Raw genomic sequence first — 23,967 nt, 5'->3', positions numbered from 1 at the left:
TTGAACAGTTATGATTTAAATAGAAACATTTTACATACGTATGCATGTAATATACTCGTATTAAAGAATTTAAATATTTATCTCAATTAATTTAATACCGAAGAAAACAATTTTTTTATTCGCATTTGGTAGTCAAATAAATGCATGTTTATAACTCCATAATCTAGATCTACAGAGTTTACAGATTGCAAACTCTCAAAAAATAAACCAGGCTTCAACATCGTCATTCTTCGACCCAATAAAATCCAACGTTTCTTCAGCCGCTTCCCTCCATCGCTGCAGGACTCCAGCCATTTCCGGTTTCCTTAATTGAAACCCCAAATTATTGAAGGGGTTGATCGGATCCAAAATCAGGGGGCGTTGGCGACGAACATCGGCAGGAATTTGGGATTCTTCATAATTTTCGGTGAATACGATACAAGCCGATGAAAGGGTTCGCATTTGGTGGAGAAAATGGCTGAAGCGCGCTTGAAGTCCGCGATTCGGTTTGCGGCCCAGGTTGGTTCCCATGGCGACGAGTTCGATGAGGTAGGATCGTCCGGTTAGGCGGGCACCACCCAGATCGACGCACTTATCCCAGTACTGGGCGATCCGAATTATCCGAGAAACGTTGAGTGGAACGGCTACGTAAAAAAACGAAACTTGTGATCAATATAACGAGGAAATTCATTCACGAAGTAATTTGTAACTTTGTAAAATTCGTGAGTTTTTGTGCCATATTTTGACGAACTTTTACAAAATAAAGGGACGCCCTTGATCTGAGCAAGTTTGCAAAAATTAGTTAATTTTCCTTAAAAATACTTGTAAAATTTTGCAAATTCACAAATTTACAATTGTAACCGTGAACTAAGAGTTTTTGATACAATTTTGTTGTCATTTTAAAATGAATGCTAAAATAAGTGTTGCCTATTAATTTCACAAATACTCTTCTTGTCAAGTAACAAAATAAATCCATTAATTTTGAGCTAAATCATGATAATAATTAAATTTCTAAGTGATTTTCTCAATTAATTTCTAAAACAAATTTTGATAATTAATTTCATTTCATAATTTTTCTTCCGGTCACTCACCCCGCACAAACGAGACCGTCGCCTCGGCCAAACTTGTCGAGAAATTTTGTCGTTCTCTGAATCTCTTGCATCGGTCACGCATCGTTTTTCCGACGCATTTCTCCTGAATTGACAACCGCTCCATGGCGTTCAAAAGGTGGTCCCCCTGGACCAAATTGGCTGCCGGAAGAATGTCCAACTTGAAGGTGACACCCTCCCCGGTGACGACTTCGACTTGGACGGAATGTTGGTTGTAAGTAATCGACTGGATTTGCCATTGTGTCGTCCGATCCGCCTTTTTCACGGCGCGGAGAAAGGCCTGGATGAGCGCGGGGGAGAAGGGGGGCATGTGTCCATTGATGAAGCAGACGAGGTCAAAATCTGGACAAAATTCGTCCCCCAGAGCGGTTCCTTTTCCAATACTGCCCGCTTTTCGAGCGCGGTCCAAACTGATCTCATCGGATTGACGGATACTTTCGAAAATGTCGTTGATAACGGCGCGCCCCGGGGCAAGGTAGGCGCGGCTGGGTCGCTGGTTATCGGCAAGGGCGCGGAGCTGGTCGTTCTTGAGGTGGAGTAAGGTTTGTGGCATTTTTAGGGAAGAAAAACTGTCACCTGGAGAAAATTTAAAAAAAAGTAAACAAAATTGGAGAAATTTTCTTTGACTTTTGAATAAGCGGTAGACTTTTTTGCTTCATTTTTTTACCTGTGATCGGAAGATGTGAAATTGAGGTGGAGATTGCAAGGGAAATTGTTAAACTGTCGCCTGGAAGGTTAAATGAGTGATAAAAATTTAATTTCTGGCTTAAAATTTCCATCGTCTCTTTTGAACAGTTGATGTTTTTTAGTTAATTTTTACCTGTGAGACCTGTAGGGGTTAAATTGGGATGCAAATGTCAAGGCGATTGATTTTGAATTGGAAATTGTTCTCGTGCAAAACCTGGGCAAACTTTTACTCGTACTTTTTATGGAGTTGTGTATTCGCACGTGCTTCCCATGCTGATTCTGTACACGTGGAACACAAGAGCTGAAATTCTAGGGGAACGTTTCGCCTAAAAAATTGCTGGATCACCACGAGTAGCCGGCTGCAGGGGCGTACATACCACCGCCTACCACCGAATGGCTGCCTAAATCCCGTTTTTAAAAATGAACAACCCAAATATGGGTAGATCATTTTTAACAAAAAAAACAACTTTTCACACTCAAAATTTTTCCAGAAAAATCAAAACGTAAAAAAATGAGAAAAATTCGCTTCGTTTGTGCCAAATTAGATATTTCGTGAAAAATTTTGAGTGGCCGTTCATAAATTACGTAACGCAAGAGGAGTGGAGGGGGGTCTAAGGCTCAAATGATACCGTGCCTATGTTACATTACACATATTAGGGGTAAAGAAAATCGCGATTTTGGCGTTTCTTAATTAATGGACGGCCCCTCGTCAGGGTGGTTGATTTTTTATATATCGCAATGATCTACTCATTAATACCTTCAATTTTTTTTAAAGTGTAAAAATTCTAGGGCATTCGATTCGATTATAAAAACGGGAATTTATATTTAAGGAACCAATAATATCCGAATTTCGGATTTTTCGGATTTGCCATTTTTTCCGGGTTTTTACTTCAAAAGCTGTCCCGAATAATTAAAAAAAATTATTTCATGACGTTATAAAACGGATTCTATCAAAATTGATGAGTATTTTAAAAGTTTTGGAGAATTCGGCTATTTTTTGTGCTAGATTTCGCACAACATTGTCTCAATTTTCCCAAGCCTATATTTTCGAAACCTGAATAGCTCGCAGCGATTTTCTTTTTGATCCTTGTAGTCTACGATGAGTAGCATCAGATGCCATACTCAGCTAACTTCCAAGTGCGTCGCAACAAGGTCAAAAATGGCCCTAAAGGTCATATGCGGGGAAACTTTGCACCCCGATATCTCCGAAACTATACGGAATTTCGAAAAAAGTTTATCTTCAGTTTTGTCATAAAAAATGATGCAGAATACAACGCCGTTATCAGTTTGTACCTAACTCGTGCAGGGGGGCTGGGGGAAAAACTCCTCCCCCTGGGGGTGTGGCAATATAAAACTATTTTTCCAATAGTCCTTGTGCCTCACCTGATCGAAATATGCAAAAAAAGTTGGAAGTACTCAAAATTTTATTTTTGAGAATGAAAATCCCATTTGAAATCATAGTGCGGAAGAGCAGTACACCCCTGCATAAAAGTGAAGTAGTTGGCTGGCGGGTCCTTCTCCGTTAATACGTTTCTCCAAAAATAAAATATCCCAGAATCAACCAACCCAAACCTTAAATTACAAATTAAATTGAACCCAATTAATTGGTGGCGTGCGACGTGACGAGTGCGAGTAATAGCAGATAAGGTAATTACTAATTAGTTGTATGTTCTTCTCTTAATTAAACTGTGTGAGGTATAAGCAGATCATATTTTCATCGTTATATTTTATTTTCTAGATGGGGGGAGAATGGTGGTTTGCATTTTTCAAGGATGGCGACGACAACAAGACCAAGGTCGAGCAGGTCAAGGGGTCAACCTCATCTTCTTCCAAGGCCCCACAACAAAATAAGGGTCACAACGCCGCCGCAGCACGGCTCAAATTCGACGTGAAAAAGTATTAATCGCTCCTATTCCGACTTCGGAACCAGTACCAGCACAAGTTGAGGACGAGGGATGGGGGGTGGGAGGAGTATACCGCGATGTGGTCGCAAGTTAAACAAGGTAGTTGTCAATTTATTAGTGAAATAATAGTTTATTAATTTCATATTTTAAACTCAGAATGGAAGTCTCGCAGCGTATGCTATCCAATTTTGAGCAAACTATTAATAGTGTCAATCAATCAGAAATTTAATTAGTAAAAAATGATTACAAGATTACTACAAAAATTACAAGACACGAGCTGGACTCCAATGTGACACATTGGCAGATATGTTGGTATCTAAAGACGAACAGTGTCAAACAAAATCGACTGCACGTTTTCTCCTTTTTTTTGCAAATGTTTAGCGTATTTGCAAACTTGCTTAATTTTTCGCATGTGCCCTAGTCGGACTAGGGCACATGCGAAAAATTAAGCACATTAAGCACATTAACCACATTAATTAAATGTTAGTTTGAAAGAAATGGGTGTTTTTATTCAAACTAACATGGTAAAAAGATTGAGGATATGATTGAGCCCCCATTTTAAGTAATTACATTTATAATCGCTTGACACTAATTTGCTTAAGCTCAGAAAGTTTACGCCCCAATTATTATGTAGTATTTACGATAAAATAATATACTATTCTTTATAGGCCAAGAGCCGCAGGACAACATTTTCGCCAAGTTTACATACACTTGTGAACGCCACAACTGGCATGGAGTGAAGGGTCGTGGAATGGTGGGAGAAATGAACAATCCCGGCGTCTCCACGGCCGTCTGGACTTTGTATTGGGACCCTGTGAAAAAGATTGCTGAACAAGACCCTTCCGATCAAAGGTTCACTTTTTCCGACGTCCACGCCCGCTGTGCTCCACGTGAATTTATTCGCTTGTCGGTTGAAGTGCAGAGGATCCTGGCGCTAGAATTTTGCCATCATTTCCAACTCTACTTGGGCGATGGTTTGAGTGGCGTTGATGTACTTGGCTACGAGTGTTGTGGATATTTTCCGCCAGAGTTGGCATACTTGTGTGATTAATAATCAGATCAGTGATGAATTAAACTGTTTCACTACCAATTTAATGGAATTATTTAGTTGGAATTAAATTGTTAAAAAACACTTTTGTTCTATTTCAACATTATTTGAACCAATTTACAATTTACAACTTTCACATTCAAAATTGTCCAAGAAAAATCAAAACATAACTGCCAAAAACATGCGTTTTTATGCTAAATTAGATTTGTCCTGAAAAATTTTGACCAAATATTTATATAGAAATGATCTACTCATTACTACCATCAATTAAAAAAAATGAATTGATGCACTTAAAAAAACGGAGATTACGTAAGGGGTGCAGAGGAGCGGTACACCCCTGCCCAGTAGTTACGAGCTGGCGGGCCTTTCTCATATGTTTCTCAAATAAAATACCCTCACTCCAACCAAACCAGGTCTTAAATAATTTAAGTTAAATTACAAATTTAATTGAACTGTTTAATTAAATTAATTAGTGCCAATTAGTGGTGTGCGACGTGACGAGGGTCAGTATTGAGTAATAGCAGATAAGGTGATTACTAATTTGTTGCATGTTATTCTCTTAATTAAATTGTGTGAAGTATAAGAAGATCGTATTTTCATCATTTTAATTTTATTTTCAAGATGGGGGGCGAATGGTGGTTTGCATTTTTCAAGGATGACGACGACGACAAGACCAAGGCCGAGGAGGGCAAAGGGGCAACATCTTCTTCGACCAGGGCCCCTGAAAATAAGGGTCACAATCACAAGACCGCCCCACTACGGCCCAAATTCGACGTGAAAAAGTATCAAACTTTTCTCCTCCAAGTTCGGAATCGCTACCAGCACAAGTTGAGGACGAATGTGGAGGAAAACTATACTGCAAAATGGTCTCAAGTTCAGCAAGGTACTTATCGACTTTAATTGTTGAAATAATAGTTTATTGATTGATTTAATCTGTTTAAACTTAAAATGGAGGTCGCGCAGCGTGTGCTTCCCGATTTTGAGCAAACTAGTACCAATCAATCGATCATACAAATTTAATTACTATGAAATTTGAATCTCCCAATGGGCAGCCGAGATATTTGCATCCACAGAGGAGAAAATGTGTTGTAAAGTTGTTATATTTTATATTTGCCCAAGTTTTCTCCTCTTCGGATGCAGACATCCCGTCCAAACGGGCCAATTGAGATCTCGTGTCTTTTTCAAATTTAATAAAATATATGATGGATTGATACTAGTTCAAAATCGGACAGCATACGCTGCGCGATCTCAATTTTTATTTAGTAATTTAAAAAATTCACTGTTATTTATAGGGCAAGAACCGCAGAACAACATTTTCGCCAAGTTTACGTACCCTTGTCGACGCGGCTGTGGTCATGGAGAAAATGGTCAAGAAATGACCAATCGCGACGGCGTTTCGACGGGCGGCTGGACCTTGTATTGGGACCCTGTGAAAGAGATGGCTGAGCAAAATCGTACCCGTCAAAGATTCTCTCTTTCGGACGTTTATGCCCGCTGTGCTCCGTGGGATTTTATTTCCTTGTCGGTTGAAGTGCAGAAAACCTTGGCGCAAGAATTTCGCCATCATTTCCAACTCTACTTGGGCGATGGCATAGGGGGCTATGGGGATGAGTGTGACGAGTATTGGGGGTACAAGCAGCCAGAGGCGGAGTAGTGTCGGTGGAGGTGATTTTGATTTATAATCGCTAATTACATGTTTAATTATCAATTTAATGGAACTATTTATTTGGAATTAAATTGTCACGAATTGAAAATTTACATATTTTTGTTTTTATTTTGATCTCTTTCAACATTTATTTGGACACGTAAATCTTTTTAAAATTGAGTTTCACTTGCGAACTCGGGCGTCGCCTTTCCATTTCTTGAATTTTGATAAGGATTCCTGTACCCGGTTGAGGAATCTTGACGTAACGGCGAAATGCCACACTTTTTAAGCCCGAATATTTTTAATTGAAGCATGGCAAACCTAAAATTACATGTATGAAATTGAGCTAAAATGGTTATGTGAATTTAACTTAATATTCTTGTCTTCGCCCTTAAATTTTGAGTAAATATTAATTCATAATTTAATTCATTAGGCACGTGGAGGACTTTAAGGTTTGTCGGTCCGGGTTTTGCAAGGCCTTAAAAACCACCTAAAAGGCCTATTTGGCGAGCGTCGCCAGTTGGCGCCGGGCGTTGTAAGTGAGCTAATGATTTCAAATTTTGAATGTAAACCATTTACACCCAGCGCCACCCTCTCAGCGACAATTCAGTAGTCCAGGTCTAAGACCAACCACCCCCCCAGGGGGTGTGGCTCGTAAAAATTTTGGGAATCAATCCCCCAACCCGCAGGATCGTATAATATGCTAAAATAGTTGAGGTAATGAGTCTAGAGACTTTCTAGAAACCGTGACACTGGCTGGCCGCAGTATGCACGAGTAGCCGGCTGCAGGGGAGTACCGTACCACCGCCTACAGAATGGCTGGATAAATCCCTTTTTTTAATGAAACACTCATATTGCAAAAATTTCAAACTTTCACACATAAAATTGTTTCAGAACAATAAAACGTGCAAAAAATCAGAAAAATTCGTTTGATTTGTGCCAAATTAGATTTTTCCTGAAAATTTTTGACCATGATGGTTGAATTTTTTATGCAGGAATGATTTACTTATTAATTAATACCTTCAATTTTTAAAAATCGTGTAAAAATCGTTTAAAATCGTGTAAATCGTGTAAAAATTTTAAAAGAGTGTGTGGTCATTGAGATGACCGTTATTCACTTTTAAAAACGGGGGTGCTGAGGAGCAGTACACCCCTGCATAATACTTACAGAGAAAGTGTAGCTGGCGGGTCCATCAATACACAATACGTTTCTTCATTCTCAAACAATAAAATACCCCGAAAATCACTCCGTCCAAGCCAAACCTTAAGTTACAAGTTAAATTGAACTGAATTAATTGGTGGTGCAAGTTAACTTACGAGTGTTAGTATCGAGTAGTAGAAGTTAAGGTAATTAATTATTAATTTGTTGCATGTTATTCTCTTAATTAAAAGCTTTAAAGTGTAATATTATGATTTAAAAAAAACATATTTTCTTAATTATTTTTTTCTAGATGGGAGGAGAATGGGAATTTGCATTTTTCAAGGATGACGAAAACGGGGCCGAGGGCAAAAGGACGACCTCTTCTGCGTCCAGCGCCGCACAAAATAAGGGTCGCAACCCCACGCCACGGCCCAAATTCGACGTGAAAAAGTATCAAACTTTTCTGCTCCAACTTCGAAACCGCTACCAGCACAAATTGAAGACGAATAAGGAATATTCGGCAATGTGGTCTAAAGTTCAGGAAGGTATTTATCTATTAATTGTTCAAATAATACATAGTTTATTAATTGATTTAATATTTTAAACTTACAAAGCTATATTTATCAAAGTATGCTCACCGATTTTGACCAAATTAGTATTATCAATCGATCAAAAATTCTAGTAATATGAAATGACGAAAATAATTTAATTTACTGTAATTAATTTCAGGCCAAGAGCCACAGGACAACATTTTCGCCAAGTTTACGTACCCTTGTCGACGCCGCTGTGGGCATGGAGAAAATGGTCAAGAAATGAACAATCGTGGCGTCTCTACAGCGTTCTGGACCTTGTATTGGGACCCCGTGAAAGAGATGGCTGAGCAAAATCATACCCGTCAAAGATTCTCGTTATCCGACGTTTACGCCCGTTGTTCTCCGTGGGATTTTATTCGCTTGTCGGTGGAAGTGCAGAAAACCGTGGCGCTAGAATTTCGCCATCATTTCCAACTCTACTTGGGCGATGGGTTAAGTGGTTGCGATGATGAGGGTTGCGGATATGGGAAGCCAGAAGCAGAGTACTGTGGCGGTGATTAATAATCAATAATTAAATTGTTAAATTGTCAATGTAATGGAACTAATTATTTTGAATTAAATTGTCACAAATTGAAAATTTAAACATTTTTGTTTTGTTTTGTTCTATTTCGACATTTATTTGGAGACCTTAATCTTGTTAAAATTTTGTTCCATTTCCGAATACTGGCCTCGCCTTGCATTTTTATAAGGAGTGGTGCACCCGGTTAAGAAATTGTGACGTGACGGTAAAATTTAAGACTTTTTAAGTCTTATTTAATTGAAGCATGGCAAACCCAAAATTACATGTATGAAATTGAGTTAAAATGGTTATGTGAATTTAACCTAATATTCTTATATTCGCCCTTATATAAATTCTAGAAAATATTAATTCATAATTTAATTCATTAGGGGCCCGTTCATATATTACGTCAAGAGAGAGGGGAGGGGGGTTGAGCTCCAATGATATCGTGCCTATCCTTCTCATGTTAAAAGGGGGTGGGGGTTGAAAAATCGAGATTTTTTGATGACGTAATATATGAACGGGCCCTAGGCATGTCTAGGACTTTGAGATATTTATGAAAGTTCTTGTTTGATAAAACTCTTAACGATTATGGATTACTAATAAATGTTTCATATGAAAAAGGATAACCTTTATCAAAGTTGAAAGCCCCTTTATAAATAAGATCGTTATGTATTTATGTCCGTCGGTCCGGTTGTCTATCGCTTGGGATGCCGTTTTTCGAAACGTGTTTCTAATTTTTATGGGGACAACGAGGTCAAATAGACGTGCCAGACCACACCCCCTCCGCACCGTGGGGAGGGGGTATGGGGACCCATGGGGCGAACTATGAAAATGTTAGAATTATTTTGTTCTTTCTGAATAAGTACTTTGGTTCGAAAGATAATCCACTGAGGGGCAAACCATTTTTGAAATCTTTTTGTGGCGGCACGAAATATAAATCCGGGGATGTGTGGAATTAGGGTAAAATGAGAAGACACATTAGACGAGTCAATTTTACTCTGCTCCATAATTGCAGATGACGGTTTCCATCAGCTATCGCCGGTAAAAAACATCTGATTTTATTTTCTGCGGTTTTAGCTCAAAAACATGTTCAGCGGGTCTGAACTATTCGATTTAGTCGGTTTTTAAAATTTTCGTGACCCCCTCCATGTAATGGCATAGGCGAAAGCAGTACTTTTTTTTGACAATATGTGTCAACTGTCTCCCTTCATTGTGAAGCAACCACAAGGCCCACGGCGGTCAAACTTCGTATGGACAATCCCCAGGTTCTGCTTTAGGGTCAAACGGAAGCGCTAGACTCTACCCATACTCCATGACCTGAAACTGACCTGAGGTCAAGTCACAAAGTTGGCTCCTCCATCACCATTTTTTAAAAAGCTCGCATTTCAACAATCCTGGATAGATTTCCTTCATAATTGGTAAAAACTGATCTGAATAATTTGTATTATCAGACTGGTTAAGAATTTTTAATTTTTTTCCAAGGTCAAAAAATTTTTCAAAAGGTCAACAGGTCAAGTCTCACGTAACCCCATAAGTGGGTTATCGTTGGAAAGGCATTGGCTGGAGGAGTAAGAATATATATACTTTATGGGATCTGGGACCACCCCATGATGTTTTAGTGACCGATGAGTAATATTGAGTTTTCATCAATCTACTGCTATGTTAGCTCTCAATCTGCTCCTGATTTAACGTCTGCATGCCTGGAAAATCAAACCTCAATGATACTCATCGGTCTCTATAAAATCAGGGGGTGGTCCCAGACCCCATAAAGTATATATATTCTGAATCCTCGCGCCAAGACCATTCCAACGATACCCCACTTATGGGGCTATGTGAGACTTGGCCTGGTGACCTTTTTCGTTAGTGTACAAAATTTGTTGACCTTGAAAAGAAATTAAAATTCTTACCGAATCTGATAACACAAGTTACTGGGATCAGTTTTCACTAAATATGAATAATATCTATCCAGGATTGTTGAAATGCGAGCTTTTTAAAAAATGGTGATGGAGGAGCCAACTTTGTGACTTGACCTCAGGTCAGTTTCAGGTCATGGAGTATGGGTAGAGTCTAGCGCTTCCGTTTGACCCTAAAGCAGAACCTGGGGATTGTCCATACGAAGTTTGACCGCTGTGGGCCTTGTGGTTGGTTCACAATGAAGGGAGAAAGTTGACACATATTGTCAAAAAAAGTACTGCTGTCGCCTTGTCACCACCTTGTCATTACCAGGAGGGGGTCATGAAAATTTTAAAAAACCGACTAAATCCAATAGTTCTAACCCGCTGAACATGTTTTTGAGCTAAAACACCGGAAAATAAAATAAGATGTTTTTTACCGGCGATAGCTGATGGAAACCGTCAGATATGATTTTTACTGGTTGAGAATTGTACTCCACTGGTAACAATTTATTAAGGGTAGTACATATTCAGAGGGTAAGTCATCCGTCATACACACCATCAACGCTCTAGTAATGAAATTTTACCGACACTGGAGTAAATATATTACCTTCAGGTAACAACTTGTCACCATGAATAGAGTTGGTACAGAGTTTCTAATATTGTCACACAGTTATTGAAGGTACCAGTGTTTCACTTAAACGGTGACGCCAAAATTATGACCACATCATTGATGGATAGTCCTTAATAAAATAATGCAATTTTACCCGGGCATCCGTTCGATTTTCTTATCAGAAAATATAATTCACTTTCAATATAGGTAAGTAGGTAACCGATTCCTTGTCGAACCATTTTTCTCGGAGAGCTTTCGCTAAACAATACCTACACTAACCCAAATACATATTTCTCCTTTTCCGAAATATAAAAATTATCAAAATGTCCCCTCGGAAATATTTCATTCGTATCCATCGTTCTCAGAAGGTTTTGAAAGCATTGCAATCCACGGATTTAATTTCGCCGGGATTATGGAAAATTGGGGAGCAATATTTCAGCATTTTTGGGCGGATCAGCATCCTCCCGTGGGAATTCGTGGTACCCTCAAAGCAACTAAATTTACTCAAAAATTCCCCCTTAAGGGGCACGATTCTCAAATTTTCGCCCCTCCTCCCAATCGCGTACACCTTAATGACCTTCGTCCTCCTGACGAAAAAGCTACTATTAAGAGAAACCAGGGCTGACGACACGTACGACATTTTCCGCACGTTCCTCATGTTTTATATGTGCTGTGTCTACCCTGCAATTATACCGACGAGTTGCATTCTCGGTTTTCGGGCTGGATTTATTGCTGCGATAATCAATCCAATTACCACATTAGAGGCAAGCGTATCAGGTATGTGACAAACAAGGGAGTAGTGGCGGCGGAAGTTTGATGGATATTTTCATTGTTAGGTAGGAGGGGCTTTGTAACATAGAGAAGATATGATTTTTCAGAATTTGTTGGGGGAATGTTGCATGTCCCCCGCTTACGCCGCCACTGCAAGAGAAGTTTAGCACATGTGTGTATTATATATGAGGGGGATTCCTGTCCATTCTGGCACCAGTTGAGCCGCGCAGGTCACCAATTAGCATATGTCGGATATGAATGAAATTTGACTTTTTCCATTTATTGACCTACAGACCCCAAACTTTCTGAGAATGTTCACGATCATTAGTAGGTCACGTAGGTCAAAGCATATTTTCTCATATTGATCATACTTTCAGGTTTTGGGACATATTCATATTATCAAGTGTCCCCATAAAGAAAGTGTCAAGTTTCCCCTTATTTTTTCAACCACTTACAAATTAATTTTGGATATGTAAAAAATAGGCAAAATATGCAAATTTGATAAGCTTTCTAAAACTGAAAGCAGAATTTGATTATCTCTGTTCGTTAAAAAATGACAGCACAAAATTTAGAGGAAGTGGAAAAATTAGTTTGCTACTCGTGCGAAAAAGTGATTTTTTGGGATCGGAAAAAGGCACATGACCACTTTATCCGTCAAGGAATGCATCCGACAAAATTCATCACACACTAGACATATCTAAGGATTGTGAAAATGCAAAATTTAAAATTTGGCCTTATCGACCTGTCCGCCAGGGAACCCAAATACTGACGAGAAACGTGAAATAGTTTTTTCTGAAAAAATCCCAACAGATCCGTGAGGGTTGCACCCAGACAACCAAAGATTTCAGAAAAAACTATCTTCACAAGATCATAGCCAATAAGTTGGGCTTTAAAACTTACAACATTATAATCGCGCTAAAATACAATGAAGATAAAAAATCAGGGACTAAAACCGTTTGTCGAAAACTTGTTGAAAAAATGTTAAAATTGACTCTCAAAAGTTTCTCGTCGTGGATGATGAAAACCACTGCACCGTTGACCTCGAAGCGTCAATGGTGTAATGTTCTACTCACGTTGAAGTAAAAATGACGTTCGTTCGAATTATAAATTCAAAGCCAAGCAAAATTTCCAATGAAATACATAAAATGGCTGTCGATGGACGAAAATGAGAGCATCTCCAATACATTCGCTTCAACCATGAATATGAACTTTGCACTTTATTTGAAAGAGTGTATCATCAAGAGATTGACCCCATCTATCAAAAACCAACACGTTTTATTTTGATCTGACATGACTACGTGCCAGAATGCCAAACTAGTGACAGGGTACCATCGAGTCAAAAAAACTGATTTCGTCAAGAAAAAAGACATCGCTCCAAACGTACCTTAATGTCGGTCCATTTAAAGATTTTGGGCACTAATTGCGTAAAAATATACTTAGAAAAAAAGCACACAAAGAAATTTCAAAAAATTTCGACGGGCTACGGAGAAAATCATCATAGAAGTTGATGAAACGAATGGCAAAGCACTCATTAGAGGTGCTCGACAAAGTCGGCTCTCCACCTACATACAAGATGTATTTTGACCATTGAAGGGCAAAAAAACTTCGGTATACTCATCATTAGTATAACATAAAAGTTTCATTAAATTTGACTCACGCATTCATTTTTACTGGTCTAAAACTTTCTGACACTTTCTTTCTGGGGACACTTGATACCAATCGTTTTTCTGGATTTTTTCGTTCATTTTGTGATTTTTGGCTAATTCCAAGATTTTCCTACCAAATCGCCAGAAAATGACGAAAAATTCAGACAAAAAAATTCAGAAAAAATTCAAAAAATTCGAAAACATGTACACATTTAAATTTACTTTCCTAAGGTAATTTAATTAATTGAAAATGAATTAAATCACTCCAGAACTTATTTTATTGATGAAAATAGAGTATCATTTAAAATTATTAAAAAATGAGCCAAAAATTAGAAAAATAAAGTAATTTTTATGGTCATATTTTGGGGATTTTTGCGGTCATTTTTCATTCATATTTTAAGGTTTTATCGATCATTCATATCCGACGTCTGCCAATTAGACTTACAGACAGCCTTTTCATACCGTAAACTTGGTAAGCTGGGGTATAATTTAATTTTAGCGGTTCGCCTTTTGTTTTACATATGTATAAGTGAGTCCACATTTTTGCGTCTTTACACAGACTTTTAACTATTAAGCTTGAAACTCTTTAAGGGCTCTTTAAGTTACTGTAATATGGATCAGATTCGTTAGACCATCGGACCGGATCTTTTTATTTGTCCATTTATTAGCTGACCCTGCTTAGCATGAGAGATATTGAATTCCTCTGGTCCGTCCGTCTGTCTGTCGGTACACGACAGACATTGCACCAATTGATGCTTATTAAATAACCCCCGTTCCATTCTATGATAAATTATGGTCATCGTTGGTGTGGAATAATCTATTTTAATACATATTGAATAAATCAGGTGCATCCGTACCGTTGGATTGGTTCATGTAGGTAGTCGTAATAAGCCGGATAATCCGATCGAATCGGATGATCACGATTTACCCCCATATTCGTACTGACGTTCACCCATAAGCCAAAAAGTTCGTGGGCATTTACGAAGAAATAAATATTTAGCACACAAACGGCAACGTGGGTATTAACAATTGGTACTATATTTCTACACCATACTGCCAATTTGTACGAAAACCCCAATGAGATTGGTTGCAGAAAACATAGGTGTGACATACTCCATACAATTTTATAATATTTCATTAATTAACAGCTCTCGGAGGATCCCGGGACTATCCACCGGTGAACAAAATCATAGAAATCACAGTTCTACATCTATGCAAACTTATCGCACTAATACCGCTCGTAGGTCCACTCCTCGTCTGGGCAGATATTGATCCGCTGCGTATCATTAACTCTCAAGCCCCCCCAACTTCAAATATTAACTTTGTCCTAATCTTGCTTAGAGTTTGTATTCTAACTTACGTCAGTAACGAAATCACAAAGTCCGTCGGTGGCATTATCACCACAGCTATAATAGTTTTACCCGCGTCAATTCAGATTGTCTGGAGGTTGGAAAAAGTGCTCGAATGGAAATCGGCGCCATCTCAGCACCGAGTTGTCATGGTGTACAAGCAGGCCCAACTTTGGATTGCGACATTTAATCAAAATTTTTGTGACTTTGCACTCCCCCCGTTAATTTTCTTTGGCATGGGAACCATAATTTTGGCGAATTATTTAACCATCAGGCTCGCCGAGAAGATGCCAATTGCACTGTATCTATTGTTCCCGATGACAAGCGTTATCGGTGGGGTTGCGTTTGGAGGAATATTGCCGCAGACGGCAGAGCTACATGAGAAAGCGGTTAGATTTTTGAGATGTTTAAGGGGCAAGGGCCGCACTAACTACGAACATAAATTGGTCCGTCCCATGGCCCCGGTGGGGCTTAGAATTGGACCTTTCGGCACTGCAGACAAGTCTTGGGTGTTAACGATTGCTTGGAACATTATGCTGTACACGATTAATTTATTTTTAACATTATAAATAGTCGTTTTAAATTAAGTTTTGAATAATTGTTATACATACAATATTTTAAGCAGAATAGTAAAATTTTGGTAGAATTAGTGTTGGGTATCATGTCAATAATGTAAGTAGATAGTATCTAATAGATACTAATCCTTTATTATTAGATTTTAGTCTTTTTATCTCTTCCTGGCATGGAGAATCTATATTATAAGCTGGAAATGTTTGTCTGCAACGGAAGTGAAAGTAATTTTCCGTGACGGAAGCGGAAGTGGAGAGAGTTTCACTTCCCTTGCCAACAGACTCCCTAGTAAAATTTTGAACAAATTTCCTGCATAAAATTGGCCCAATTTTCTGCAGAAAAGCTTTATGCATAGAGCTTTCTGAAGAAACCTATGCAGAATTATGCATAATTATGCACATCTGGTTCTGCAGGACAATAGCGATACAAATTTTCTGCAGGATTATGTAAAAAAAATTATGCATAATACAATATGCATAGGGTTTTTGTCGATTTCTGCAGAATTCGGCAGAGTGATTTCAACCAGGGCTTTTCAGTTGATAATATAGACACAATAAAAAAATCGGTGGAATTATGAACATTCCCACTTAACTTCCATCAAAATCAAATAAGCCGGTCGCCCGGTGGGAGACGGGCTTATACGCTAGTGGTACATATGTTAGATTGTACGGTCAGTGTAACAACAACAATACTTCAGTCTCTCAAATCCCAATCATTAAAACTAGTTTGTTGCTGCTACATAATATGTTGTCTCAGGTACTTCTTCGCTCTGTATTATGTGAAAATATCGTTTGACTATTGGCCTCAATTGCAGTCAATAATTTTATTTGAACTACTAAATAACAATAGACGTCTCCCAGGGTATGCTCTCCGATTTTGAGGAAGTTAGTGTTAATCGATCACAAAATTAGTTACTTACTAGGTATACTATTTAGGTGGGTGGAGAGTTCAGATATCCCACTATATGCAAATATTGCATACTATATCGGTATTAAACAATATGCAAAAATTTCCGTGTTAAAATCAGTTTTGAAAAAGTAATGACGATTTTTGTGACGCAAGTCTAGGAATTTTGTCAATACTTTAGCAAAGGTGAAATTTTTGCTTTGACCTTTACGGATTACACTCTCTCTCCACCTCTGGCGGAGACATTGTTTCGCTACTGTTCTAATCATTGTCCAAAACAGCCGCCCAAAATTTCCAAAATGCACAAAAGGTGTCCAAAATAGAAAATGGGCCAAAATGTTGCAATTTCTTTGTTACATTTTTTTTGCAAATCTAGGCACATATATTTTATTCTTCTTATTAAGTACACTCAAAACCAAAATTTGTCAAATCAACACCGCCGGTGTCAATATATGATTTAACCGCCTTGGTTACAATTTTGACCCATTTTCTATTTTGGACACGTTTTGTGCATTTTGGAAATTTTGGGCGGCTGTTTTGGACAATGATTAGAACAGTGGCGGAACAATGTCTCCGCCAGAGGTGGAGAGAGAGTGTAATCGTAAAGGTCAAAAGCAAAAATTTCACCTTTGTTAAAGCATTGAGAAAATTCCTAGACTTGCGTCACTAAAATCGTCATTACTTTTTCAAAAACTAATTTTTACACGGAAATTTTTGCATATTGTTTAATACCGATATAGTATGCAATATTTGCATATAGTGGAATATCTGAACTCTCCACCCACCTAAATAGTATACCTAGTTAGCCAAAGTAGCATACATATAGGCATGGTTGGACAAAATTTGAGGCACTGTGACATCGGGCCCCGAAGGTTGGTAATTTTTGAAATAGTTATTTTATTTGTTGTAAAAGCGTATAAAAATGTAATAAAGGGATTTAACATGCCGCTAAGCATTGTGGACTTTGTTGTTTTCCAGTCAGAATTCACATATTTGTTTTAAATCAACAGCTTGAAACATAACGCCAGTATTATCTAAAGTCAATATTTTCGTCAAATTTTTAGGATAATCCGAAATGCTAAAATACCCAGTGTTGTGTATCTACTCATAAAAGTAGTTGAACTACAACTACAACTACTTCGGTTTCATGTAGTTAAAATCTAACTACATTTTTAACTACATTCGAAAATCTAACTACTAACTACTTTTCAACTACTTTTTTTCAACTACTTTTTAACTACTTCGATTTAACTACCTTCTACGATGGATTGTTAGAAGTCCGGCATAGTGATAAGTATAAGTATTGATTTAATACTCTAGATATTAAAGTTGCTACCGCTTGGTGTTAAATTATACCGGTCCGTAAAAATTTGATACCAATGTTGCAAAACTTTAATACCGGGTTATTACTACACGGTATTATTTATTCATACCAGGCTGGTAGAGTCATATATGAATACCGCTTCTTAAGTAGCGTCAGCTACTTATTGTGATCACTTTGTCCGTCTGTCTGTCCGTCCGTCCGTCCGTCCGTCCGTAAGCAGGATATCTCGAGAACGAGTCAACATAATCAAACCCCGTTTTCGCCATTGTACTTCTAATTTTTAGTTCTCGGTCGAGTTCTGAAATGGGGTCAATCGGACCACCCCCCACAGCGCCAGGGGGTGTGGTCCAAAATTAAATTCAAGTTAATTTTCATATGGGGTGTCATTTTAAAGGAAATTTGACCGCGATTTCAATGACGTTAATATTTTTGACCTCATGACCTTGTGGACAAGGTCACAGGTCAAAAAGATACTTAATTGTCATATGGGGTGTCATTTTAAAGGAAATTTGACCGCGATTTCAATGACGTTAATATTTTTGACCTCATGACCTTGTGGACGAGGTCACAGGTCAAAAAGATACTTAATTGTCATATGGGGTGTCATTTTAAAGGAAATTTGACCGCGATTTCAATGACGTTAATATTTTTGACCTCATGACCTTGTGGACGAGGTCACAGGTCAAAAAGATACTTAATTGTCATATGGGGTGTCATTTTAAAGGAAATTTGACAGCGATTTCAATGACGTTAATATTTTTGACCTCATGACCATGAGGACGAGGTCAGGGGTCAAAAATATACAATTGTCAGATACAACGTCATTTTTAAGTAAATTTCGATTGTTCTGACGCTACTTTTTTATATTCGTTTGTAAGGGTTTATTATTATCTTAATACTGAATTTCTAAGACTGTGTAGTTGGATGAAAGAGAAACTTTTACCTTCTTTTCTTTGTTAAACCTTTTGTTAAAAACTTTGTTAAGCCCATGGTTAAAATTATTGAAATAAGAAAATTATTTACAACATATTCAGTGTTTCCTCTAAAAAACATAATTACGTTCAGGAAGTCGAGATTTTTACTGCATTTGATCTTACATTTTATCAGTTTCTGTGAATAATTAAGGCAGTTTGTTTAAACTTGAACACCATCAATTTAAGAAGATTTGAAAACCCAAATTTCTTGATTAAAAAGATATTCTAATTAGATGACATGTAGTTAAAAAGTAGTTGAAAAGTAGTTAAAATGTACTTCGTCAACTATACCATCGAAGAAAGTAGTTTAACTACTTTTTTAAACTACTTTAATAAAGTAGTTAAATCTTAACTACAACTACTTTTTGCAAAAAAATTGTAGTTAACTACTAGTTAACTACATTTTGTAGTTAACTACTACAACACTGAAAATACCACAAAAATCCAACCTAAAAGTTTTTTTCCCATTTGCCTGAGCACCCGGAAAATATAGTTTCCTCATTGGGTGGGCCATGTGTAGGATGCTTATGTGTGGAAGATCCTTTCTCAGAACTATGGGAAGTCTGGGATTGACTGGTCGTGTTCTTGACTGCACACTTAAAATTTAATGCTAAGTGCTATGATATCGAACAGATTGAAATAATCGAGATCGGTTGGACTTTACGATTTCCCTTTACACGGATTGATCACAATACCGAGTTCGACCGACAACTTAAAATTGGAAACACAAGGGCCCAAATAGTCTTTGATTATTATTACTGAAGATTTCCTGCTTCGAGACAGAGAGAAGGACGGTCGGACAAGAGGATTACAGTGAGGGGCAAAAGCTACTCAATAAATAATGTTCAAGGATTGTTTAAAAACTAGACATGAGTAGATGCTATGCAGCGAAAATGAAATATGCATCATTGTCCCATCAAGTATGTAGAAAATGAATTACGATGCATTATTCATACATATTATGCATAAACTCACTAAAATCCAAACTTATTTTAGATTTACGAATATGTGCAAACCAAATCAACCGAAATTGAAAACATTTATTGTTGCTGAAAATAATATTGTATCCGAAAACTTGAGCAGTTTTGACCACTTAGAGACATAGTTTTTGAACGCCGGCGCTATTTGTACATACACTCGTATTCAGGAGTATAACTAGTGATCTGTTACTCCTTTGTCCACAATGTTGTATTCGCTACAAACCATTTTTCCAACAAGGCTGACATCCATTTTGTATGGGTAAGTAAAGCAATTCTGAAATATTTGTAATAGACCACCCGCTATTAAAATTAGTTGATTACCTGTCTAGGTTGCCATTACTAGCCGAAGTACACTCTAAGAAACATTACTCATAACCAGAAAGCAAATATATACGTATGACTCTATGGTCATGGTTATAAATTTTTCACCAACTGATTATAAATCCATCACAACGTAATACTATTGGTGATAAATTTATAACCATGGCGGTAGTATAGTATAATGTTTTGTTTCTGGTTAGAATCATACAAGATTTCTTGGACTATGCATACACATACTTGTATCTATACATTCTAAATTAAGAATCTACAACTTCTAGACAAGCCACTACCAATCCGGTATTAAAGTACCAAATAAATGCAAGTGTGTAACCTAATTCCAAAACTACGTGATTTTTTTAACCCATTTTCCAATCCCATGCTACTGGGTTTGAAAATTGATATAGCAATTGAGTTGGTGAAAATACGTATGAAGTAGGTACCAGTTTAAAAACTGGCCCATTATGAAACTATGATAAGGGCAAAATCATCTTATACGAATCCATCGCCTTTAGCATGTCGTAACGAAATCGATCTAAGCATGTAGTTGGAATATATTTTGTAACCTTGTTATCTTGATGCTTCATATGTAACTCTAATGCATGCAATAGAATATAAAATGATGTGTCCGGCAAGTATATCATATCAATAAATAATAAATGCTAGCATACTTTTAGACGAAACCAACTAAATAATTAATTCTATAACAACTGTATAATACTCACGTTGAACATATAGATACCTTAGTTTCAATCGTTGCCGGCGTTTTTTGTTGCAAAACAAATCGGAGGCAATCAGGTCAACGTTGGCCACACTCTTACATATCGCCTGGGTTTCGGTACAACAAATCTCTGAAAAGATTCACCATGCAATCAACTGTTAAACAATGTGATTTGCTACCTACACCGACTTTACAAATATTCCTTTGAAATATTCTCTAAAATGATTGCAAACTTACTGCATACGTTAATCATGTCCTTTATCTTCCCTAACGTACAATTGAGCTATGACTTTCGCCCCATAGAAGGATTCCAAACCTTAGAAAACTGTGATTTGCACATTATCCAATACGACTTTGACCCCTTGGGGAAGTCTTTCTATCCGCTCAGTACCCAGCAAACCAGACCAATAATTATATCAAAAATTCAAAAACTTAGAATGCAGCTCCGAACCCATCTACCATATCTTCAACAAATTACAAAAACTCGTGGGGTTTTATATAAAATCAGTATAATACATTCCTCCTATTTTACTGCATCATCCAGCAATTTGCCAACTAAACTTGTACGTCTCGAAAGCTGGTTAATCCATACTGTATACAGGTATGCCTCACCGGTGGACTATAGAAATCCCCTCTGGAGGATGTCAGCAGGAAGTGTCTTTGCTTTAATTGTTACGGACATGAAGAAAACAAAAGTTGAAAAATTCGTCAAAATATATTTTTCATCGCATAACTCGATCCGTTCATATTTTTTAAATATAGATGTCGCTATGCTGCTGAACAATCCGAAGAATGACCACGCCGACGAGCTTTGTTCCGTTAATGGAAACATTCATACTCCGATTTCAAAATGGGGATGTGCAATTACCCAGCACTCTGGAAACATTCTACTTAATATGATCAATCTATTTGGCACACAAAACGAATGGGTGGTAAATACAAATAATCGTCTGTTTAGGAAACCGTTTTTAGGCGTACCCTCGAAAATCGGAATCAACCGGGAAGAATTTAATTTTCATGAGTATCTCGTACTTCAAGTATTTCAGGCTCAAAATACAACTCTGAATATCCGCACTCATACCAAATACTACTGCCAACCTAGAATTGATGTAAGACTACGGCCAGATGTGTGGGAGCAGGGTCTAAGTTGGCACATCGAATTTGTCACAACACACAATCCAGGTTTCCATTTTTTAACTTGTCATAGCGAAGAGTACATGACCTTCTGGTTTTACGTGAAACCTTTCCAGTCAGTTTTATGGATATGTCTATGCATCTGCATAGCCACCTTAATCGCAGCAATAAAAGTTTATGAGAGGCTGAGTTCCCAAAGTGAGCCACCATTCACCACCTGGTTATTCATTTTGGCAAACCTATTCGAAGAGGCGGGCCATGTTCCATCCCGCTTAGAGAGCAATCTGTACTTTCGAATGATACTTGGTGGCTGGATTTTAATGTCGGTACTCCTGACGAACTTCTACAATGGTATAATGATCACAGACTTGCTGGCCCCATATCCTGGAAAGACCCCAGGAACATTTCAAGACCTGCTGTGTGAGAATAGCAAGATTTACGAATCATACGAAGCTACACGGAAGAAGGGCGGAGATTTGTCCGTATGGTTGAGGGCCCGTGGATTTGAAACCATCAATACACAATGGAATGAATCTAATTATTTTAGGCAATATACAACACATGCTGTACGGAGTTCTGCACTAGACGATTCTGATAAACCTTGTTTCTCAATTTTATCATCCCTAATCTTCAGCTTCAAGTTCGAATTTCCAGATTTTCTAACAAAGTTTAGAGCATATCATTTCATCGTAGTCGAACACTACATAAAGCATGGGTTACCCATTCCTCCGAAACTCTTACATATATTTGCTCTATTACTAAACCAAAAGATTCAAATGGTTCCGAGGGACATGCATCTCCCGGGTCAAACCAATCTTACGCATAAAGAAAACATAAGGCGATTAATAGAAGGCGAAATTGTGGAATGTGGAAAATCCGTGTTTGTAACGGACCACTCGCAAGTTAAGCTAGAAATGCAATATCTCGAGAAATATTATCCTGGAATTGACTTTCACGTGGGGAAAGATCTCATTCAACAAGGCAAAGAAGGCTACCAGTTTTTTAATGCAAGAAATTCAAAGATTCCAGGATGCTTTAGGTCCTTAGTTGAGACGGGTATTGTGGATCGACTAGCGGCCATCAGTTATCGACAGGAATTTCGGGGTAGGCAGCCTGTTAAAAAACTGATTCCAAGAATTTCTGTAAAGGTCGGGCTGCGAAGCGGTATAGACACGTTATTCGTCCTCTTCGGCGTACTTCTTATTGCTGCCGTATGCTGTTTTTTAGCAGAATGCCGCAGTCGTATTGTCGTTTTTCTGAAGGAAGGGATTAGCAAAGTCTACAACTTGTGCAGAAAAACTTGCCAATTTCTAAAAATTGGGAATAAATTTCGGCAAAATCCGCGTTATCAATGATTATTGGCATGTTTCTAGAATAGTACATACATATTATCGTAATACTGTTAAAATCACACGTGAAATACCCAACATAGTAAAACATATCTAAAGGGCATCCCAAAAGTAAGGTGCAGCTCGGTCAAGCATTGATTTTAAGGGTACAGGCGGGAAAAAATTGATCAGAGATAAGTCATATTTTAGGTAATGTCATGTAGATTAAGACAACTGATTTCAGATTTCATCAAAAAATTTTGTTTATGCATTACACGAGCCGGAATCCAAAAACTCGGAAGTGTCGATTTTCACACCCATGAAAATTCATATCGGCGTGATTAGAAAAAGATGATTGATTACTTCGCCAGGCAAGAAAAACGTAGATTCGTTGTCGACCTAATAATTACAAGATGTGAGCTTGCCGGTGACATGAATTGCAAAAAAATATCAGGTCAGACGGTTATCCAATCAACGAAAAGAAATGTCGAGAAAATTAGGATGTTCTCAAAGAAGCGTCCCCCAATTCCATGATTGCCGTATCCACAACACAAAAGATATCGAACTCAACGATATGTCGAATTAAACTTCACGTCTTAGGCATGAAAGGGTGTGTAAAGCAATCGGCAAAGAAAAATGTATGGACCCAGCACCATCAAGCTAAAACAGCATGCAGAAAAATTTCCAAAAAAGGTTTGGGCAAACTCGTGGTTATTTATGATGAAATCTAGGTGACCACTGACCCTGATCATGTTCCCGATCGTACATATTTTCAAGCAACTACTCCAGTAGATGCAAAATGCGAAGATAGACTAAAGCCAAAGACAATGTTT

General features: G+C 37.8%; 2 protein-coding genes across 3 annotated transcripts; one reads left to right on the top strand and one right to left on the bottom strand.

Annotated features, from left to right (window-relative positions):
* Positions 1-170: 170 nt before the first annotated feature.
* LOC110855225 (2'-5'-oligoadenylate synthase 1) lies at positions 171-2,047 on the bottom strand. The gene is made up of 4 exons (XM_022103641.2): positions 1,909-2,047; positions 1,756-1,815; positions 1,071-1,664; positions 171-623 (listed from the first exon to the last, which is right to left on the bottom strand). Exons 3-4 carry the CDS (start codon positions 1,639-1,641, stop codon positions 196-198), a joined length of 999 nt encoding a protein of 332 aa, XP_021959333.1. The 5' UTR covers positions 1,642-1,664; positions 1,756-1,815; positions 1,909-2,047; the 3' UTR covers positions 171-195.
* A 2,845-nt stretch (positions 2,048-4,892) lies between these two features.
* On the top strand, positions 4,893-8,689 carry LOC110855366. 2 transcript variants are annotated; one of them, XM_022103640.2, is made up of 6 exons: positions 4,893-5,256; positions 5,349-5,610; positions 6,020-6,392; positions 6,806-7,719; positions 7,824-8,058; positions 8,243-8,689. In XM_022103640.2, exons 5-6 carry the CDS (start codon positions 7,824-7,826, stop codon positions 8,605-8,607), a joined length of 600 nt encoding a protein of 199 aa, XP_021959332.1. In that variant the 5' UTR covers positions 4,893-5,256; positions 5,349-5,610; positions 6,020-6,392; positions 6,806-7,719; the 3' UTR covers positions 8,608-8,689. The 2 variants fall into 2 exon arrangements, with proteins under 2 accessions (XP_021959332.1, XP_021959488.1); XM_022103796.2 differs by lacking the exons at positions 6,806-7,719; positions 7,824-8,058; positions 8,243-8,689 and having other exon boundaries at positions 4,983-5,256; positions 6,020-6,485.
* The last annotated feature ends 15,278 nt before the right edge of the window (positions 8,690-23,967 follow it).

The sequence above is a fragment of the Folsomia candida genome, unplaced genomic scaffold, assembly GCF_002217175.1.
Source record: "Folsomia candida strain VU population unplaced genomic scaffold, ASM221717v1 Fcan01_Sc012, whole genome shotgun sequence".
Lineage (NCBI taxonomy): Eukaryota > Metazoa > Arthropoda > Collembola > Entomobryomorpha > Isotomidae > Folsomia > Folsomia candida.
The sequence above is the reverse complement of the archived record's forward strand: the minus strand, read 5'-3'. Positions and strand labels throughout refer to the sequence as shown.